Consider the following 19,972-nt stretch of genomic DNA (forward strand, 5'->3'; position numbering starts at 1 on the left):
ATTCCAAACATCACATACATTTTCATCCACACTACCACTCTCACTGCATTTTGTTCGAAAAGCAATCTCGTTCCGTTTTTTGAAATTTTGAAGCCATCCGTTGCTAGCACGGAACGTGTCATGTCCCGAGCCTTTGCCTGAAGAATATTGCCCCTGATTGTGATTTTTTTGTCTCGGCACTGTTTTAACCACTTTATCACACATTCCTCTACGTCTTTGAACTCGCATGGTTTTAATCTTCTATAGTTCACATGTAAACTAATTTCTTCTGAAAAATTATCTTTAAATTTTAATATGTACTTGCGGGGATCCCGAACTTATAAGCTATGTGTAACTTTTTCATCATAGGATTTTTTTCCACATAACTAATGATGTTTCGCTTTTCTGCGACTGGTAAGGAACACCTTTTACGTTTCTGAGACATTTTAACTAAAACCTTAACGAGCACAAGTGTTCACATTACTTATCATTAAGCAACACTGATTATTTTTCGAATAAAATCGTGTCGATCATACCGCGTCATGAATCCCATCATAGTTCATGACACATTGCTCACTCACCACCCAGTTACACATTAACGGGAACTTTATGTAAAGGTTTTGGGTTGACAAAATTCGTTAATTAGAGGTACTTGTACTTTTTCTTGATTAAAAATTTGTTAAGAGGATATTCACAAAAATGTTCGCAACGTTAAGGTGTGTTTTATATTGAATTGTTTATACCTAAAAGATAAACAATTTAAAGGGATTACGAAAATTTGTTACATCGAGTAAGTCTTTATATTAAAATACGTTATATTAAGGCCACTGTAATTGTTTTTTTAATAACCCAAAAGATTTTTATTTTACTCTAATATAAAAATTAAAACAAAAATCATTAGAGTATATTTGTAAAATTTTCATTATGAAGAGCTGGACCAATATTGATAAAATTCGGTAAGCCACAACGGCTTAAAGTCAGAATCAACAAATAGACAATTTAACGGGTACCAGAGAGATAATTAAATTAATTAATAACAAACTTCAAAGATAGGTGCATCAACAAAACCAGTAACAACTTAGGTTTTTTGTTATTACGCATATACTAAATATGCAAACATATTTACTTACTAAAATTAAATTGGATAATAAAACTATTTCTAACAGCAAAAGTAACATAAATGGACTTAAATAAATAACGACTTTATAAACCTTCTTAACGCAATGAAAGTTGCGCCTTCTTCTTGGCTGGTGGTTTCTTCGGCTTGCTCTTTCCACTGCTCCAAAAATATGACTTGAACTCCCTGTTCGTACTAGTGGTAGGTTCTTCAATATCGGATACACTCTCAGGTTCCATATCCTCTATGCGAACATTTTTGGTCGACGTATAACCGGTACTGCGTCGAGGACGGTCAGAAGTCGCGACACTCTCTTCTTCAGGAGAATCGTAATCTATACTCGGACTTTGGACATTCTTCTTTTCATCAAACCTTAACTTTTTTCGCACGTGACTTGGTTTAGTCTCGACCGGTCCTGCTTGACTTGCTGATGCAACTGTAGATGTTTGTGCATCGAGGTGATCTTGTTCATCATATAAAAGAACTTGGATTTCTTTCTCATCTGTATGGGGTAAATTACGCTTAGCGGGTACGTCGATTTTATACGGCGGGGTTCTTATGACTTCAATCGATGACATTTGCATAGAAACGGACCTGGCTCTTCTAAAAAACTTTAGTATGCTGAGTTCATCAGAAGGTTGATTAGATAAGATATCTAAGTCTAAAGATAACTTTCTACTTGCTGGTATTATTCCTTCAAAATTAGTGAGTATGTCTGAAGAATGAGTGGGAATCGCACTTATGTCTGTTCGTGCACCTTCATAAAATGGCATTTCTAGACTTGATCCGGTTTGCACAGCAACGTCAGCTGATAACACTCTTGGACCAATCTTGTCTAGTTCAACTTCACTAAATGAAAACAACCTTCCTACATCTGGATGGACGTCAACATAATCTTTTTCAACAACTTCAACCAGCTGCTTTTTCTTCTTTCTTTTACATGAAAAGAACGCTAGAAATCTTTGCATGAAGGCCTTCTTCTTCAAGTGTATATCTGTACACTCCATGTAAGCTTGAAGTGTAGGGTCACGATAAAACTCCTTTCCGTCACTGGTATCGTAAGGAGACCGCATAATAGAATCCAAGTACAAGCTGTTAACAATAAAAAAATGAGTGAGTCTACATACTAGTAAACAACAACTAAATGCTGGAAAAAGGAAATTCAAATGCTAAGTATTCAGACAAAAACGGAGCAATGAACTATGTTCCTATTTACGAATAGGGAATCTAACATAAATGATCTCAACTCTACTAACACATTCTCGGCAGCGTCAGTGTATATGAAGAAGGCATCGGATACTTTGGGGACGCATCGCTTGAGCCAGTAATGTACAGTGTACAGTATAGTGAGTAGCACAGCCAGGAAGGTGATGGCGGCCAGACACACGTTATGCTGGAGACCTGCCGACCCACCGCAAGTCAAACGATCTTCGTCGTAGATGTCTGAAAAGAAATACCATTATAGAATAATACGCAATATAAAATATGTTTCAGTATTGAAAAAAGTAGAGCTAAGAATGCTAAGATAAACCATAATCAAATACGTTACGAGCTTGGATATTGAAGCCTCAACTTCGTTTGTGTTAAAAAATGTTACAAGTAATATAAATTAACACTAATTACCAGCTCAGAGACTTTTTATGTTATTTTAACTGCCGTAACTTAAAGGGTTATTCTAATTATTCTCTTAGTCTCTACATAACATTTGACAATAAAGACTGCATTTACCTGTGTATTTCATCAACTTACACGTACGATATAGGCATATGGAGGCTGTTACACGGGCATACGGGCTATAAGATATGCTGGGATTCTGTTAATACCGTAGGACCCGCAGTTGGGTACTCCGTCGCAGGCGCTGAGCGAATCGATGCAGACGCGCGCGCCCGACACCTGACACTCGAGGTGCGCCGACGTGCAACGCGCGTCGCTCGTCAGCAGCGTGCGAGCTGGAGTCATAACCACGGTCATGCGCTCCAACTATCAGCAGTGATGGATTACAACGTAAGTCAATTAAGAAGTTATGATAGTGAAGATAGGAAGACTATGAGGATTATACGGTGAAACCAAGTTCTTAAGGTAATTGGAACTTGTTGAAATTAAAACCTGCTATGTATTTATTAGTACATTCATCACAATTGTTTTTATCATACGAAAATAAAATGCTTATTATAACCAGGATCCTAAGTATAATGAGGTAACTAAAAAGTGGGAATATAAAATCAAATGGATGCTACTAACAGTAAAGTTAGTAATAGCCAGCACGAGCCTGGATGAGTTGAACAGGTAGACGTGGCGCGCCGCAGCTTCGTCGAAGTCGCAGATGTTGAAGAGCGCGGGACCCACGTACTGTCGCAGGTATCGCAGCGCCACGCGATCATGGACCTAGTAAGAAACAATAGGTAGATATATCGGTCTCAGCATCAAAATAAAACACTAATTATTTTACAAGAGGCACTCAGAAATAAATTTCTACACATATTTGCAAGATTATGAGATTTTTCGCTAAATCATAATATTGGTCAACTATTAAGTGGTTTTGTGTTAAAACCAAAAACGTAACAGAAATGTTTAAAGTACTTATTCCATGAAATCAACCGAACCGTTTTACTCAACTAATTTATAGACACAAACAACAAATCAACTTGGGCATTCAATAAAAACGGTTTGATCGTGTCCAGCTCTTAAACCACAATAATTATTTTGGCTGATACCTCATCATCTTGCATTTCTATGAGCCGCTGGAACTCCTGAGCGTCGGCGATCTTATCTGCGTGCTCCGTGGATGCTGGGACTTCGATCTTCACTGGTAGGTGGTGTGGCTTGGCGTGCTCTATCGGGATCACGTGGATGTAACGCTTCTTACGACGCTTCCGTCTCCTGTTCACGAACAGAAGTCGTGTTTGAGCACCGCTTTGTACACCAAACTTGAGACTTGGTGAAGTAAGTATTAGTAGGCCAGTCCAGTAAAGCAAAGCAGTACAACAGTGCTCAGTCTAAAAAAGTGCATTGTCAAAATAAAAGGAGTTACATCTTCTGCAACATTCAATTTGTCTAAGTAAAAGAGTAAACTTTAAAATGACAGACAAAACTGTATAGCTACAAAACTTTTGTCCTTGAAAATGTTAGTTAATTTTTGCTTCATTTCTAGTTTGATCAATGATCATAACTAGTCTGTATACTTGCATGGTTTTAGTCTTGGACACGTTTATTCCTTGTTCCGTAGTATTTTCGCTGGGGGTCGACACTGTCTGATTTAAGGCGACTGCCATCAGAGATGCTGCATGCACCATGTTCTCGAAGGATTCGTGATCGACTAGAGTTAAAGGTCTCATGCTAAAAGAAAATAATAAATTATTGTAATCAATAGTAATTTGTAGTTAATGGGATACTTTTTTGAGCTAAGAGAAATTATTTTTATACTCCATTTGGTGAGGCAACTAACTCTAAACAAACAAAACTTTTGGCTAAAAACTCATTCCCAATGGCTAGAACTTCCAAAAATTTTAAAACCAGCCTAAAACAGCAGTCGCGATAATGATTTAATTAAAGAAACTCTGGTTAAGCACCAGCTTATTCGACACATCAAGATTGTTTTCCTAATGGAGTACAGTTATACATAGCTTATGACTAAAATGAGTGAATAAGTGTAATCAATATTGTTCTGGTATTACAATTTTTATTATCATCCACTCCCAATATGTAATAAGACGGAGAGCGGACACAGGAATGTAGATTACAATTCGTGTTGGAGACAAGTGTTGCATAGTAACAGCTCCACCAAACAATGTACAACAACTTATATTTTTTTTAAGCTCAAAAGAGGTTTATGTTTTAAGTCTGTATACATTTTGTAGTCAGTTTGTGACCCTGGCAAGAGTTGGAATCTCCAGAAGAATAATACTTTAGCTATCTTTTTACAGTTTTTACTACTCATAGTAAACTTACATTTCAGGAGTGACAGTTGTACCACTGACTTCGAGGGGTGGCATAGTCGTCTCGTTTACTATATTGAGGGGTTCTTCGCGATTGTTCAACATTGGTAGTCTATGAATTGTTGCTGCAAATTGACGTAGCGTTATATTAACTGTTACGTGGTTTGATTGAAGATAGGTTGGTACATTATTGATTGTCAATTGGAACATGTCTTAATTGAAATAGAATACACGATGTAATACAGCTACCGTTTATTTTAAGAAAGTCCAGAAATGGATAATTGTGTAATGTGAGTAGCCGAACTGACACTTAATAATGACGAAGATCTCTAGATTGTTCAATAATCTGATTTTGGTATTTAACAAACAAATCTTACACGAGACAACTACTTACATTTATCATTCGAATGTTAATACTTATTACCATTTAATATAACACTATCGACGTCTAAAGCGAGCGGCAGTAAGGGTCCGCTCTTGCCGTCATCATTACCAAGTGACTCATTGTTCCCCGACTTCCAAGTATTGTTGACGTCGCCTTGAAGCAAACCTTGGACTTTTAGAGTGTCATCCACTTCTTCAAAGTAATTTGTCCTAAAACGTATTTAAGTTTTAACGAGCTGCTGCTGTGAGGAAGATCCTCTATTGTTTATTTATTAATATAATAAATAATCATTAGGTAAGTAGTTAATATCTTTATTCTATACCTGTAACTAGCAGGTGGCTGTCTCCAGGTAATGGAGTCAGTTTTATACTTCTTCGTAGTTGTTCGAGGTGCGCTCGTTGAATGTTTGCTCGCTACACTGTTGGGTACTAAGTGAACTGCAATTTATTTATATTAAACTATTAGAAAGGGCACTTTTTTTATCTTCGCTTTTTCCCGATTGCGACGACAGTTTTTTTTTATGTAAAATTATTAAGTCTAATCGTTTTTAATATTATTCCAGATAAATCACTGCTCAAACGATTAAACTAATAATGAATAAGTGTTAACGAACAACGTTACACAAATTAAAGGAATGACTGAATTAATTAAACAATCATTCATATTACGAATGATTACAACGTCGTGTGAATGAACAGATGTACAGTATTGAATCACGACATGTAATATTTAAAAAATAATGTTGTTTTAGTTCGATAAATATCATTTGAAGAACAAAGCGACAAATTTGACGACCTCCGTGGTCGAGTGGCGTACGCACCGGTTTCAAGGTGTCGCTAACTCTGAGGTCCCGGGTTCGATCCCCGGTCGGGTCAATGTAAAAAATCATATTTCTACATTGTCTCGGGTCTGGGTGTTTGTGGTACCTTCGTTGTATCTGAATTCCATAACACAAGTGCTTCAGCAACTTACTTTGGGTTCAGAACAATGTATGTGATGTTGTCCGCAATTCTTTATTCTTTAAAGCGTAATTAGCACTACTAATTAACATCGATATCAAATAAGTAAGAGTAGGAAAATTGATAACTTTCATTAGCATTATTTTTAATTTTGTAAAAAGATCTAAGCTGTAGTTATCTTATTAAATACTGACCACTTTCATTCTTTCCTAGTTTCGAGAGTCCTTGTAAGAGCTCCACCAGGTTTCTGTCTCCATATTTAGAGTCGTCTCCAGTTTTACTAAGGTTTTTTAAAATGTCATCGATGGCCTCCCAGGAGTTTGAAGGTGGCTCATTATCCTTGTTTGCGGGAGGATCCATGAAGTTATAATGTCTCGTCAGTATGTTCGCCGGCTTAACAGAATGCGGCGAAGGGTGAATGTAATAGGACAACCTGGAAAGTCGAGTGGTTTAAGTCACCACGCCAAAACCACTGAGAGCGATGTGTCGCGGGATCGGTCCCCATGTAGGACAAACATTTTTGTAACCCTTTATGCATTTGACTTGAATGTTTGTGAAACCCTCCGCAACACAGGGATTAAATACTTTATAGAAGTCGCTTTTTGAACAAATGATAAAAAAACAGGTTATATTTTTCAGGGATTTATAACCTCGCTTTTGAACAACAAATAAACGACTTGTCTCAAGGTCAAAATTCAATTTCTGTACACAGAAAATAAGCTACCGTAAAAATCCTCGTCACATGATCAATTTGTTTTTAATTATCATGTTTTCAGAAGATTATAGTTTTCTTGAGAAATCTCGTTTACATAAATAACATAAGAAATTTCAGCAAACATTACAGGGTCAACAAAAGTGACAGTATTCTGAAAACTTCTGTTATCAACTAGGGTTCACATGAATGCAAGTTAAAGTTGACGAAATAAGAAAACAATGCATATACGTATGGAGGAATTAAAAGTTATTTATAAGTAGTACCTAACAATCTTAATTAACTGTCTGCGACAAAATGCTAATTCTAATTAAGTCATCAACGAAACTTAAAGTGGCGCTTACTGTTTATTAAAATTTGCTTCTTTTTCAGCGAGCAGTTGTTTTTGCTTCTTGAAATTTAACCGTCGGTTCACATTAAAATTGTATTTAGTTTCTCTATTGCTAGAGCCCAATGGAGGAAAAAGCAATCTGAAACATTAAATTAGCTTTTAAAAATTAAACACTTGAGGGTGATCATTGAAGCCTAGTTTCAAATAATGATAAAGTTTTTGGATCATAGACGTCCGTAAAAAGGCTGCCAGCCTAAAATGGGATTGAGGTCACTTCAGCGTCATGGACAGCGATCGTTGGGCCACACGGACTGGTTCCAAAAGACCCAGGACAGAGAATCGTCGAAGGATTTGGGGGAGGCCTTTGCCCAGCAGTGGGACACAGTAGGCTAGATAAATAAAAAGTTTTTGGAGTCTAGATTATCGTATGTATGCTTTGATAATGGTGTTTTGTTTTTAGTTATTATTTCTACCTGGAGTCTGGTGTGAACATATCAGAGTTGAGGTCGATTTCGAAGCGAGGGCTCTGGCTTGGCGCGTCCGGCTCTTCCTCGTCTTCCTCTATTTCTGCTCCAGACCGCTCGACAGTCACCTCCTTCTCTACAGAAAATTGCACCAGCGGCAGGACTTTTGTTTCATAACTTATCCCAGGTCTAGGAAGAAATTAAAATTACTATAACAAACTTAATCAAATCGTAGAAAGTAAATTCTACTAAAATACCAATTTTTTTCTATGTTGCATCGAGTCAAGGTATGGAGAAATAATGTTACTTTAGTCTATAGTTTTCAACTGTTGATGTGTCTAAAAATTTTAACGGCTTCACAACTTCCAACCAAGACGCAACTATTACAGACTCCGCTGTCTTTTCGTTTATGTGGCTCTACGTCAGGCACCAAGCTCATGAACCGGTAAGTAAGTATCGGCTTTTTTTCAGTATGTTCATCTTTGATTTCGCCTTTTCATATTTTTTATTCGAAACCAACGTGAATTGTAACTTACCCAGTGACATCAAGCATCGAGTCAAACCTATCTTCAGAATCGAAGATGGTCTGACCAGACAACTGTCCGGGCACCAGCACTGCCGACACGTTCACTATGGGCACTTCAACCCGTATGTAGTCAGCCATGTCAGCCGTCGGCTTATTGTCTGACTTCGATGGTGTGGTCGTCCTTGTAGTCTTCTCGGTAGTACTATTTAATTAGGCAATAATTCCCTTATTTTAGTTTTTAATAACTTTATAGCATAATATTTTGTGTATCTACACCGATAAATTAGTGCCTCAGATTCCCTATAAAAGACATATTCCTTAAATACTCCCTCGGGTGCGAAAGCGGGTAGTGTAAATCTCTTGTTGTGTTGACTAAACCTGAACCGCCGTGCAACGTCTCCCGATTACGGTAGTCATATGGCAATGCACTGCAATTCATCATGCACCGACCGCGGGGGAACCCCAGGGATATCGGCCAAAAGAATTGTAGTTAGGTACCTACCTTTCCTCAGTGGTAGCTGTGGTCGTAGATTGAGTAGTCTTCAACGTGTATATGCTCGGTTCCGTGGTATCCTCTACCTTCATCATATTGTTCGGTAACGCCCCCCAGTAGCCGCCAAATGTTTCCCCTATCTCATACACTAACAGTTGATTCTTACTTTCGCGACAAGATTCTATTAAACTCTTGTCCGACATCAGTTGGATCACCAATATTATGTTGCTACCTGATTCGGTTCTGTGAAAATTGATGTCATTTTGAAAGATAATTTAATCAAATAATATACTCTATTAGAATATAAAATCCGTTACAGTCCATATGCACTTAATTCAGACTATGCGTAACTATGTAGTTACCTTAAGCTCACAAAACAACTATAGGGAAGTTCTAATCGCGAGAAGTGCAGTATTTGTGAGTAAGCAGCAATCACTTGTCGCCCGAGGAACACGGATGGCATGACGCGGCGCCGGCAGTATTCAGAGATGTCTTTCTGATAGACAAACCTTCGGAGAGCTATAGCTAAGTCCACCTCTTGTTTTACGCATAATATTAACACCAACAACAATTTCCAGCACAGAAACATGTTTGCCTATTTGCAAATTGTCATAGCCCTCTAGATTTTTCAGAGTAATTCGTTATTTCAAATGTGGAAGGAGTGACATAAAAACATAAAACCAAATACAGGGTAAGGAATCAAAGAAAGCGGTACGGTCCCTCATTTCTTCTTTACCTTGCTAGTAGCAAGTGTTTGACATTAGTAAAATAATGTTAAATATTATGTAGGTACTGTATCTAAACATCCAAATCTCATGTGAATATGATATATGAGCTTATGGGATCTATGTGGTCTCCCTTGCGTTTTTAAAATGCTTTGAAGTGATGCGGTGCGGGTCACGCGACCCCTATCATTGGCGAGGCGGCGCGCGACAGCACGCTACTCCGCTTTTTATTTCTTTGTATTAGGGCGCCCAATGTATTCGTCATTACTACACGAATCACTCAGGTCCTCATAAAAAGTCAGTTTTGAACTTTATGAAAGATTATAGTTTCTTTATATTTATTATACACATTAAGCTCTAAGTACTTAGGAATAGTTAGGAACCTAACTACATCTGTTAAACGATCAGTATATATCCATTTTTATGTTTTAAATGCCGCAATAATGTGATGCTTTTAATTGTAATATTTTCTTTTACTATTAATCGTTATAGAATAGGAAACTACTGTGAAGTGGGTATTGTACTATTTCAGGCATTTTCACTTGTGATTTAGCCACATTGAATACATAAATCTTTTAGAAGCGTGATTTAAGGGAGCTTTACGAAAGTTAAGTAAATAGCAAAAAAGTGACTAAACGATAATTCTCACAGTGTAATAATTATTTTTGTTATTATTTCTTTTAGAAAATTTTAAATGTGAGCAATAAAAACGAAAGTGGTGGCAATAGTAGATTCTCTTAAAAGTCACGAAAAAGAACAAATTCCCACAAGAGGATTAAAAATTGAAGAAGATTGAAATTCCCGCGTTACCTACTTGCACAGCTATCATCATCGGCCTAGCCTTCTCCGAACTATGTTGGGATCGGCTACCGATCTAACTGGAATCAGCTAGAAACCAGAGTCCTCAACCCAGTTACCTGGGCAACATGACAGCCTTTAGTTAGACTGGTTCAACAGGTTGTCAGACTTTCAAGGTTCTGACTAGGTACCTGTAACGACTGTCAAAGATGTATGAATAACAGCCGGGACCCACAGCAAACAAATTAAGTGACTATTTTTCTGATTTTACTCATACATGTTTTGCGTAAACCGATATGTAATAGTAATAGCTGCATGAATTTATGAATAGTGTGAATGTAACTTTTTCGGTCATACTGATCTTGTCTTTTAGAGCTACGCTGATAAAACAAGTCTTACAACCAAATAGGGTTAAAATTCTAGCCAAGTATCAAGTCAGTACTTTTTTGGACATCTTTCGCTAACTAGATCGACTACCTCAACGTAGTATCTAATCTTTCTTCTAAAATATAAAATTCCCGTATCACGATGTTAGTTAGCATACTCCTCCGAAACGGCTTAACCGATTTTTTTGTTTTTATTTTTTTATAATGTGGCATTAAAAATAAATACAACCAGGAATAATTTATTAGTCAAAACAACGGTTGCTGGGTCAGCTAGTAGTATAGAATAATAGTATAGATATGTTAGCAAAAAAGATAAGTTTCTTAATCAGTATGGTAACACTGTAAAAACAGCTGATATTGGCTGACAGCTGACAATGACGTTCGTAATTCGATCTGTCGTTGTCAAATTTTATGAACAAAACTAATAACCTCAAAAATGTTTAACACCTAAAAGATATTTTTAAATATATTTAGTATAACTGAAGTAGTAACTAAGAAATGGCAATCGCAGAATATATAGCCTCGTTGTCACAAAACCCATATTTTGGCGCAGGATTTGGGTTGTTTGGACTCGGTGCCGGTGCAGCAATATTGCGAAAGGGTGTACAAACATCAATTTTACTATTTCGCAGGCATTGTATGATCACCTTAGAAGTTCCGTGTAGAGATAAGTCCTATCAATGGTTACTACATTGGATAACACATAAAGGTGCCAGACAGACACAGCACTTGAGTGTAGAAACGTCATTTCATCAAAAGGACACTGGTCAAATAAAAACCAAATATGATTTTATCCCTAGCGTCGGTCAACATTTCTTTAGGTAAGTACTTATTCGAATATTCGTAACGCAGCTTTTGGTATGATATTACATGCTAAACTACTAAATGCTTACATGCAAAACTTTTTCTAGATATCGTGGTACATGGATCAAAGTAGACCGCACAAGAGAACAACATACATTAGATCTTCACATGGGGATTCCTTGGGAAACAGTTACTTTAACGGCATTTGGAAGGAACAAAGAGCTGTATTATAATATCTTAGAAGATGGTACAATATTGTCTATACTCTCCATATAATGATTGCATAACATTTGAGTAAAATGTCCATGTTATTATCTGCTTATTATTTTGTAGCCAGAACCATGGCATTGAAGCAACATGAGGGGATGACAGTTATGTATACTGCAATGGGGTCTGAATGGCGACCATTTGGTCATCCGAGACGAAGAAGGCCCCTCCACAGTGTGGTACTCCGTGCAGGCCTTGCTGAAAGAATCTTGGATGATTGTATAGATTTTATTAACAGCCCTCAATGGTACACAGATAGAGGAATACCATATAGAAGAGGTAATGCTCATTTGGTACATAACAATAACAATGTGTTTTTATTAAAATTAAAACATAAAATTGTATTAGGAAAACAATATTTGAATCTATGATACTATTTAAAGGTAGTAATTATTCATTGATTTCCTATACTATCCACTATTAAAAACTTAAATCTGATAACTTTTTTAGTTACTAGTATTTTAGTTCCATATATAAATGCTTAGTAATTAATTTTTTACTAAATTAATTTAGACACTATATAGAATATCTTGATTTCTAGGTTATTTGCTTCATGGTCCTCCAGGATGTGGAAAATCTTCGTTTATCATGGCATTAGCAGGAGAATTAGAATACAATATTTGTGTATTGAATTTATCTGAAAGAGGACTCACAGATGATAGACTAAATCACTTACTAAGGTTTGTTCTCCTGTATCTCTTTTCAATTTTAATACACGAAATCCCAATATCCGGCTCATCGATCGGTAAATTCGATTTTAAAACTACAGACTGAAACCAATAGACAAGTGGCTGAAGTCACCACGCCAAACCGAACCCGCTGTGCGCGGCGTGTCGCGGGTTCGATCCCCGGAGAACAAGTATTTGTGTGATCCACGAATGCTTGTTCCGAGTCTTGCTATTATTGTGCATGTGATTTGTATATTTGTGAACAAAGCCTGCGACACAAGGACCAAAAGCCTTATTGCGAGAGTTCTTTTTTTAATAATATCACAAGATTGCTCGCGCATCCTCAATGTATAAATTATTTTCGAATACTGCTTACTGAATATGTAAATCTGCTGTTCTACGCTTGCTCTATGTGCGCCATACCTACATTTTTGCAAGCTCCATCGATTAAAAAATACACAATTCTAGAAATTAGTTAGCACCATAAGTGTGGGTACCTACCAAACATTTTTTGTTACAATTAGGTACAATATTACTTTCCATACCCAATCGCGAAATTGGTTTTAGTGTTGCACCACAACAATCAATTATACTATTGGAAGATGTAGACGCTGCCTTTGTTTCACGCGAAGACACACCGACACAAAAATCTGCCTATGAAGGACTGAATCGTGTTACCTTCAGTGGACTTTTGAACTGTCTTGATGGCGTCGCTTCCACAGAAGCCAGAATTGTTTTTATGACTACAAACTATTTAGAGAGGTAAGTAAGCTAGATGTGCCTGTAGCCTTATAAAAACTTTTACAAAAAACTGATGAGCAAACTGGAAGTTGACTGACATTGTCTTGACAAACTTTGATGTTACATTTTGTTTTGCACTCCCACCCATGTCAATCATTTTACAGTGCAACCATATACCTAAGTTTTTTTTTCAACTAGGGATGTCATAGGAATGCAATGTCTGATTTGGTTAGAGACACAGCTGTATAAATTATACCTATTTTTTTCGTATAAATCATTAAATGACTGTTTCCACTTCGGGTTGGGCGGAAGGGTTTTTGGTGGATTACTTGTAGTTGGTTTTTGTCAAATTACCAATTGTAACACTACCAAATACGATAAGTCATTTGATTCATACCATATCCTAAATATTTTCAGATTGGACCCAGCATTGATAAGGCCCGGAAGAGTAGATATGAAGGAGTTCGTGGGATACTGTGATCAGGCTCAAATAGAACTTATGTTTTTGAGATTCTATAAGGGAGAAAGAGCGCCGGAACATGCTAGATCATTTGCGATGAAGTATGAATTCTTTTTATAAACCTTTTCTACATTATTCAATAGTTACTTAATTATTTTTTTTCTATTTTAGTGTTCTCGAAAAGAAAAAAGTCGTGAGTCCAGCACAAATCCAAGGGTATTTCATGTTCCACAAACATTCTCCGCCGGAAAAGGTTTTATTGGACGTCGAATCCATATGGACACTAGGATAGTTTTGTTCATTTTGTCCGTCTGTTTATGTAGTTGTAGGAAATAAAGACCATACAAACAAGTTTTGTTTTTATCTAGGTATATTTCTCTGTTATATGAACTCTTAATTAACCATGAATTTGTTTTCAGATGTCGACTATACATCTAACTATACAAACAACAATATCTTAATATAGTGACTTATTATCATACCGTAGGTATTATGACAAATTACGTACGTAACAACAAAAAGAAACTAATTTACAAATTTAATGTATATACCAGGTGTACTTATATAGTACAAATGTCCGCAATATACCTCATGGTCTAGCTACTTTGTTTTAACATATGGCAGGTACGAAGTTACAACAAACTTTAAGGTAAAGGCATATCATGCTGCTCGTCTTCTAGCATGGTGCCTGGGTCATTTGTTTTATCAAGGTGCACATGAAGTATTAAATATTTACATATGATTTTGTTTCTGGCCCCCAGTATTGTTAAAGCAGAGGAGTATTTACAGCATTTTTCAGTATTGAAACTGATTAAAAAGGTATGCCCACGCTAGCAGGCATACCGAGTCACTTAGCTGCAGGTAACAAAGCCACGCGCATTATTTTAGTCCATAAATATGCGCTTCAATTTCGGCTTTGGCCTTGCAGCCAAGTGACATCGGTAACACTATAAGTATCCCTTGCAGTTGATAGATTTCAGCAAACAAAAGAAGTTGGTTGTATATCCGTACGACTCGTTGCTTACTCTCTGAGCATTTTGTAAAATTTTAGTCACCACTTCTCCTCTATAAATTTGGAGAATTTCCCATTGCCAATTAGCAGATAATTTGGCGAAATCTACTTCTCTCTGATTTTCATCTCTTACTCTTAGACAAAAATTATTTTTGAAGCAAAACATGAGTAAGCAAAGGACAATGGGTTTATCCGTACTATTTTCTTTCTGAAATAAAACTTTGAATTTGATAAGACAAGAAAAATCAGGTGATAAACTTTCACGGGAGTTAAGTAACACCAAACTATGTAGTTGCAAAAGGTCCTTAAGGTATTTGAAAGGTGATTCTGTTGTCGTGTTTGGAAATTCAACAGTGTCTAACATTACTTTGTTACGTGGACAATCTTTCAATAATTCTGGAATGTTTGCTTCTGGTGAAGGTAAACTGCCGCACAGTGTCTGCACCTGCTGCACTGGTTGATTTGCAATAACTGGTTGTACTGGTTGACTTGCCATAATCGGCGATGATGACATATTCGGCACAAAAATATTAAATGGTTGTTGTAGTGGCCAAACAATAGGACCCGCTACAACCTTTGTGATATTAGTAGTAGTAGATGCAGTATTTTCTTTTAGTATATTTTCGTTAATCATATTTTCATTCCGCAAGCTATTTAAAGTTCTTTCTGACATCAATTCGGAGACAGGTTTAACTTTTATTCTAGGAGCAGGTGTACCAACGTCAGTACCTCCAGCAGAAATTCTTCGAGCCTCCTTTTGTTTGTTTTGTTCTTCAGTAGTACTAGAGGCTAAAGAAGTAGTACACGTAATGATGGGCATGCTGAAGCTAGCGCCAGCATCGGTGTCGTTGCGACCCTTAGGTTGCGTAGCGCTGAGTGGTTTATTTGCTCTATCATTACTTTGTACTGACTTCTTAGGCAAAAGCTTCGGGTTGGCGACGGGATTAGCGTTCAGAAGCTTTTTAGGCACATTACTTGCATTGCTATTGGTATTAACATACAACACTGCAGGTAAATTAGCTATTTCAGTCTTCTTATTCATCACATTTTGCTGAACATTTTCAGTGGGTTTTGGCTCAACGGGTTTTGGCTCAATGGGCTTTGACTCATTGGGTTTGTGATTTCTTTCTGGCGTACATGCATCTTGAATTAAATTCGTGCCGCTCGGAATACCACTGGATGTATCATTCAATATTTGTTTAATCGCTATATTGTCATCATGTACATTATTATCAATAACAAACTTCCAACCATAGTCGTCAGGAGTTTCGTTTTCACGAAGTTTGGTCAAAATTCGTATGTAATTAGTATCTTTATTAGGTTTTACTGGAAAAGGTTTAGTGATCCATATAACATCCAAATTTTTATGTTCCATGAATCTCAACAAACCAGTACAATTAAAACCTTGTTTATTTATGATTTTCCTTCCAATACTTAACAATTTATGTTTCAATTGGGATACTACTAGCACTTTATCTGTTTTATTTCGCATAACATTAATGTATGCATCAATATCTGCCACTTCGTTTTTCTTTTGATAAGCATTAACACACGTAGATATAATTCCTTGTATTATTTTGTAATCACCGATCTTTGCCTCCATAGGCTGTTTTACTCTTTTGCTTGAATCAACATTTCCAGAGTTTGATTCACTATCCGAGTCATCGATATTTATGCAAACATCATTATTAGTAACAGGTATTTCATCACTACACTGTGAAGCAGTTCTAGAATCACAATAATTATCTGATATCTCATTTTTGGCACAATTTTCCAGGACAACTGTGTCATTGGAACTTCTCGAAAATAGTCTCAAACTTCTCGATTTTCGCTTCGTTACAATTTCATAATCATCATCGCTTTTGTATTGACCAAAATTAGATTCATTAGACAACTTCAATTCATTATCTTTTTCTAAAGGATTCTCATCAATGATGGGATTTCTTGAATAGACAGTGTGGAAACCCATATCACCAAATTCAATCATTTTATTTTTATCAAATACTACTATATTGCTTTCACCTGTGACATTAGGTTTACCATCAACTTTTACCAAAATTACTGAACATTGCTTGTTAAATATATTTTTATATTTAGCTCTTAAAGCATCATGAGTATGAAAGTGATTCAAGAATGACTTTTTGGTTTGCCAATGACTATTGCATACTGAACATACTATTTCTTTTTTGAAGTCCTTGTCCCATTTCGGAACCTTTTTATTTGCCAAAACCTTTTTCCTTTTAGGCCTTGCCGGTGATATTTTTTCTGCTTCTTCTTCATCTGATGATGATGATGATGAATGTATTACTCTTTTGTTTTTACCCTTATTTTTTATTGTTATAGCTGTTGTGTCATTAGAGATTACCTCATTTTGTTGGCTTGAGCTCACTGTGTTATGTTGTGAAATGGATATTGTCTGCAATAGAAATTTACAATTGAGAATTCATAAGGAATACTAATACAAGTCTCAACAATATTATGGTTAAATTTCAAGCCTCCTACATATTATATCAATTGGCACTCTCCTGCATGTATTGATGACATTTTATGTGCAGACAACATTATTAAGCGTTCATTTTAAAGTGACTAAAAGTAGTAATTTTTTTCCATAACATAAAACAAGAATTTATAAAAAATCAACTTATCTGTAAAGATATACATTTTCTTTCAAGGTCTATTACAATTGATAAGCAGCCCTATTAGCTTACGCAGCAATATTATTATGTTTTAAACAAAATACTTACTTCTTTATTCGATATTTTATATTTTAATTCTGCTTGCTTTTCACAAAAGTTTGTCTTTATTAAGTTGAATTTGTTCAATATCTCTTTACACTTCGAACATAGCAGTTGTGGCAGACCATCAAATGGCTCTACCTGGAAACAAAATTAATATTGATTGAGCAATCATTGTGATTTTCTAGCTTTATTCTTGCCAAGCTATTTTAAAATGGAGAGCCGCTCCATGTATAGTATGGTAAAAAAAACACGCTTCCAGAGTACACTTAGATCTCGATGTTAAGTGACAGTCCAGCATGAATACACCAACCAACGCAAAAGCCTTTCAACAAAAAAGCCCAAAAACTAATTGAATTAAAATTATTGTTTAAAAATATATAGTAATAGAAATCTTACTTCTATGTCAAAGCAATATTTGATTTGCACAGCAACACTGGGAACTATTTGGAATTGTCCCAAATCTTCAAGACATAACCGGCAAGTGACAAATAACTTCGGATCAACCTCTATTATGTCCATCCTTGTTAATTCCTGTAAATAAAATATTTCATGGTGATTTATTGTCTTATTACTAGTATGTAAAAATTTAAAAATGGCACCAAATTGTGGTTTCTTATGACTTCATGATCTAAGAATGAATCTCAAATTCATGTCAGTTCTTTCATCTATAAAAACAATGATTTCAGTATCAGTAAAGGACTGACTATTTTGGTATTCAATCAATAATACATTCACAGTTCATATTGTGATAAAAAGACTTTTCAGTTCTTCTAATGCAAAAAATATTGCCTCCGATAGCTGCAGAATCTCAGACTAAAAGTGCTTCTATTTCACTTAGAAACTAAACTTTTGTACCAGTATTTGCAAAAACAAACAGACTACTATTTAATTTTATACGATTTTAATACACAAACCTATACAAAATAAATCTCATTCAATCTAAATACATAGAATGTAGGTTGTTTTTTTAATGTATACAGCCAATATTTATTAAATTGTAAAATCATGTCTATCTTTCATAAAATCGAGAACGTTTATAGCTGAATTAGAGAATTGCACTCAAACAAAGCTGGTAATCAGAGTGATAAGTTCAAGAATCCCGCCAAATTCTTTATTTCATATTATCATGTCAAACGATAATATGAAATAAAAAATGTGCGATTACTATCTATCTAGTGCTAGACTAATATACCAAACCATTGAGTAAGTATTACTATACAAGAAAAACATCAATTTGATAACTCATAATTGAGCTAAGTGACATATTATTTTACTTTCATCCAAAACAAGAGCATCTTTACCTTTCGGAATAAAATAAAAATTCATCCAATGCACAAATACATAACAAGTATGCTTTCACTTGAAACAAAATCACCCATTTATATTTAATTATAAGAAACTGTTAGGTAGGTACGATTTTGTAGGTTAGATCCTAAAGAATGAAAGACACATCATTTCCCGACTGTAAAGGAGTTTTATCACAAAACTCGTAAGCTAGAGAGAGCTGTATTATGGTTGTCACCGACAAAACACTACAACAGGAAACTGCCCAGAACGGTTATTGTACCATATAGCAAAGGACCATCTATCGACGAGTAGCGTTACTAAATCTATTACTACTGCCATCTATTAGCGTATAGTAAAAGCTTTTTAGTTCACAAGCAGTCTCTTTATTTACGTAGTACCGACAGATGGAGTGACAGCCAATAATAAATGTCGCCTTAAAGGACCACCGACGTGACGTTTGACAAACCTTTTTTACTAGCCTGTACAAAAATTCTGCAACATTTTCGTGTGAAATATTTCGAGTGTTTTATTAAAATAACGCTGCTCATCAATTTTGCTCCCTTATGCAAAAATTACCAAAGTAAAATTGAAAAATCACCTATTTGCACATCAGTTCTTATGTAGGTTTTAGTTCCAGGTCGGTTTTATCAAACTCTTGGTGGCTAAAGCCACGCAGTCGGTGAACTTGACTTCGCAGTCAGTAACGTACGTCCGCGACTCATTGCGGCCCACAAGTGGTGTCCCGAATTGTGAATCATCACATAACACGTATGTTAGTACATACTAACATTACAAATAAATAAATTCAATTCTAAAATTTTAGTGAAACATTCGCAGCAATATGCTCTTTCCTGAAAGATTTGGTGAAGCCGATGAGCCTATTTGTCGCGCAGGGTCATCGTCGTAGAAACCCTCCTCCTCGGGGCAAGAAGCGGGTTATGTCAGACTCTTACAGACTAAACTTGAACTGCTGTGTAACTTATCCCGCTCTTTCATTATGAATTTTCCGTGTTTCACTCATTTTTGCTTGGCAACAAGCTCAAATTAGGGAAAACGTTGGGCCCTACGTCTAGGGCCATTGAAACAGGTGAAGAGTAGCGGAATGAAGTCCCACAAAGTTTCCCCTAATTTGAGCTTGTTGCCTAGCAAAAATGAGTGAAACATGGAAAATTCAAGTATTACATT

At 36.0% G+C, this 19,972-nt stretch overlaps 3 protein-coding genes across 3 annotated transcripts; 1 reads left to right on the forward strand and 2 right to left on the reverse strand.

The window, feature by feature from the left end:
• Positions 1-883: 883 nt before the first annotated feature.
• Positions 884-9,916, reverse strand: LOC113492658. The gene is made up of 15 exons (XM_026870245.1): positions 9,264-9,916; positions 8,911-9,144; positions 8,419-8,610; positions 7,892-8,071; positions 7,432-7,557; positions 6,570-6,808; positions 5,739-5,853; positions 5,456-5,625; positions 5,045-5,156; positions 4,283-4,432; positions 3,811-3,976; positions 3,338-3,481; positions 2,920-3,076; positions 2,353-2,539; positions 884-2,188 (listed from the first exon to the last, which is right to left on the reverse strand). Exons 1-15 carry the CDS (start codon positions 9,488-9,490, stop codon positions 1,195-1,197), a joined length of 3,393 nt encoding a protein of 1,130 aa, XP_026726046.1. The 5' UTR covers positions 9,491-9,916; the 3' UTR covers positions 884-1,194.
• A 1,282-nt stretch (positions 9,917-11,198) lies between these two features.
• Positions 11,199-14,101, forward strand: LOC113492660 (mitochondrial chaperone BCS1). The gene is made up of 7 exons (XM_026870247.1): positions 11,199-11,631; positions 11,722-11,861; positions 11,948-12,160; positions 12,423-12,561; positions 13,117-13,311; positions 13,708-13,851; positions 13,922-14,101. The coding sequence occupies exons 1-7, from the start codon at positions 11,309-11,311 to the stop codon at positions 14,040-14,042; spliced, it is 1,275 nt and encodes a 424-aa protein (XP_026726048.1). The 5' UTR covers positions 11,199-11,308; the 3' UTR covers positions 14,043-14,101.
• A 1-nt stretch (position 14,102) lies between these two features.
• LOC113492659 lies at positions 14,103-19,145 on the reverse strand. The gene is made up of 4 exons (XM_026870246.1): positions 18,802-19,145; positions 17,897-18,031; positions 17,507-17,638; positions 14,103-17,178 (listed from the first exon to the last, which is right to left on the reverse strand). Exons 2-4 carry the CDS (start codon positions 18,017-18,019, stop codon positions 14,698-14,700), a joined length of 2,736 nt encoding a protein of 911 aa, XP_026726047.1. The 5' UTR covers positions 18,020-18,031; positions 18,802-19,145; the 3' UTR covers positions 14,103-14,697.
• Between the last annotated feature and the right edge of the window lie 827 nt (positions 19,146-19,972).

This window comes from Trichoplusia ni, chromosome 4, assembly GCF_003590095.1.
Source record: "Trichoplusia ni isolate ovarian cell line Hi5 chromosome 4, tn1, whole genome shotgun sequence".
NCBI lineage: Eukaryota > Metazoa > Arthropoda > Insecta > Lepidoptera > Noctuidae > Trichoplusia > Trichoplusia ni.

Bases quoted from the DNA above. Each gene is read 5' to 3' on its own strand.
- LOC113492659 (XM_026870246.1), bottom strand. From the start codon at position 18,019: ATGGACATAATAGAGGTTGATCCGAAGTTATTTGTCACTTGCCGGTTA. The intron at 17,639-17,896 runs GTAAGATTTCTA...TTTTGTTTCCAG, and splicing joins AATATTGCTTTGACATAGAA to GTAGAGCCATTTGATGGTCT. The intron at 17,179-17,506 runs GTAAGTATTTTG...TTTCTATTGCAG, and splicing joins ATAAAATATCGAATAAAGAA to ACAATATCCATTTCACAACA.
- LOC113492660 (XM_026870247.1), top strand. From the start codon at position 11,309: ATGGCAATCGCAGAATATATAGCCTCGTTGTCACAAAACCCATATTTT. The intron at 11,632-11,721 runs GTAAGTACTTAT...AACTTTTTCTAG, and splicing joins GTCGGTCAACATTTCTTTAG to ATATCGTGGTACATGGATCA. The intron at 12,161-12,422 runs GTAATGCTCATT...CTTGATTTCTAG, and splicing joins AGGAATACCATATAGAAGAG to GTTATTTGCTTCATGGTCCT.
- LOC113492658 (XM_026870245.1), bottom strand. From the start codon at position 9,490: ATGTTTCTGTGCTGGAAATTGTTGTTGGTGTTAATATTATGCGTAAAA. The intron at 6,809-7,431 runs GTAAGCGCCACT...TCGACTTTCCAG, and splicing joins GAAGCAAATTTTAATAAACA to GTTGTCCTATTACATTCACC. The intron at 5,157-5,455 runs GTAATAAGTATT...GTCAATTTGCAG, and splicing joins CGATAGTGTTATATTAAATG to CAACAATTCATAGACTACCA.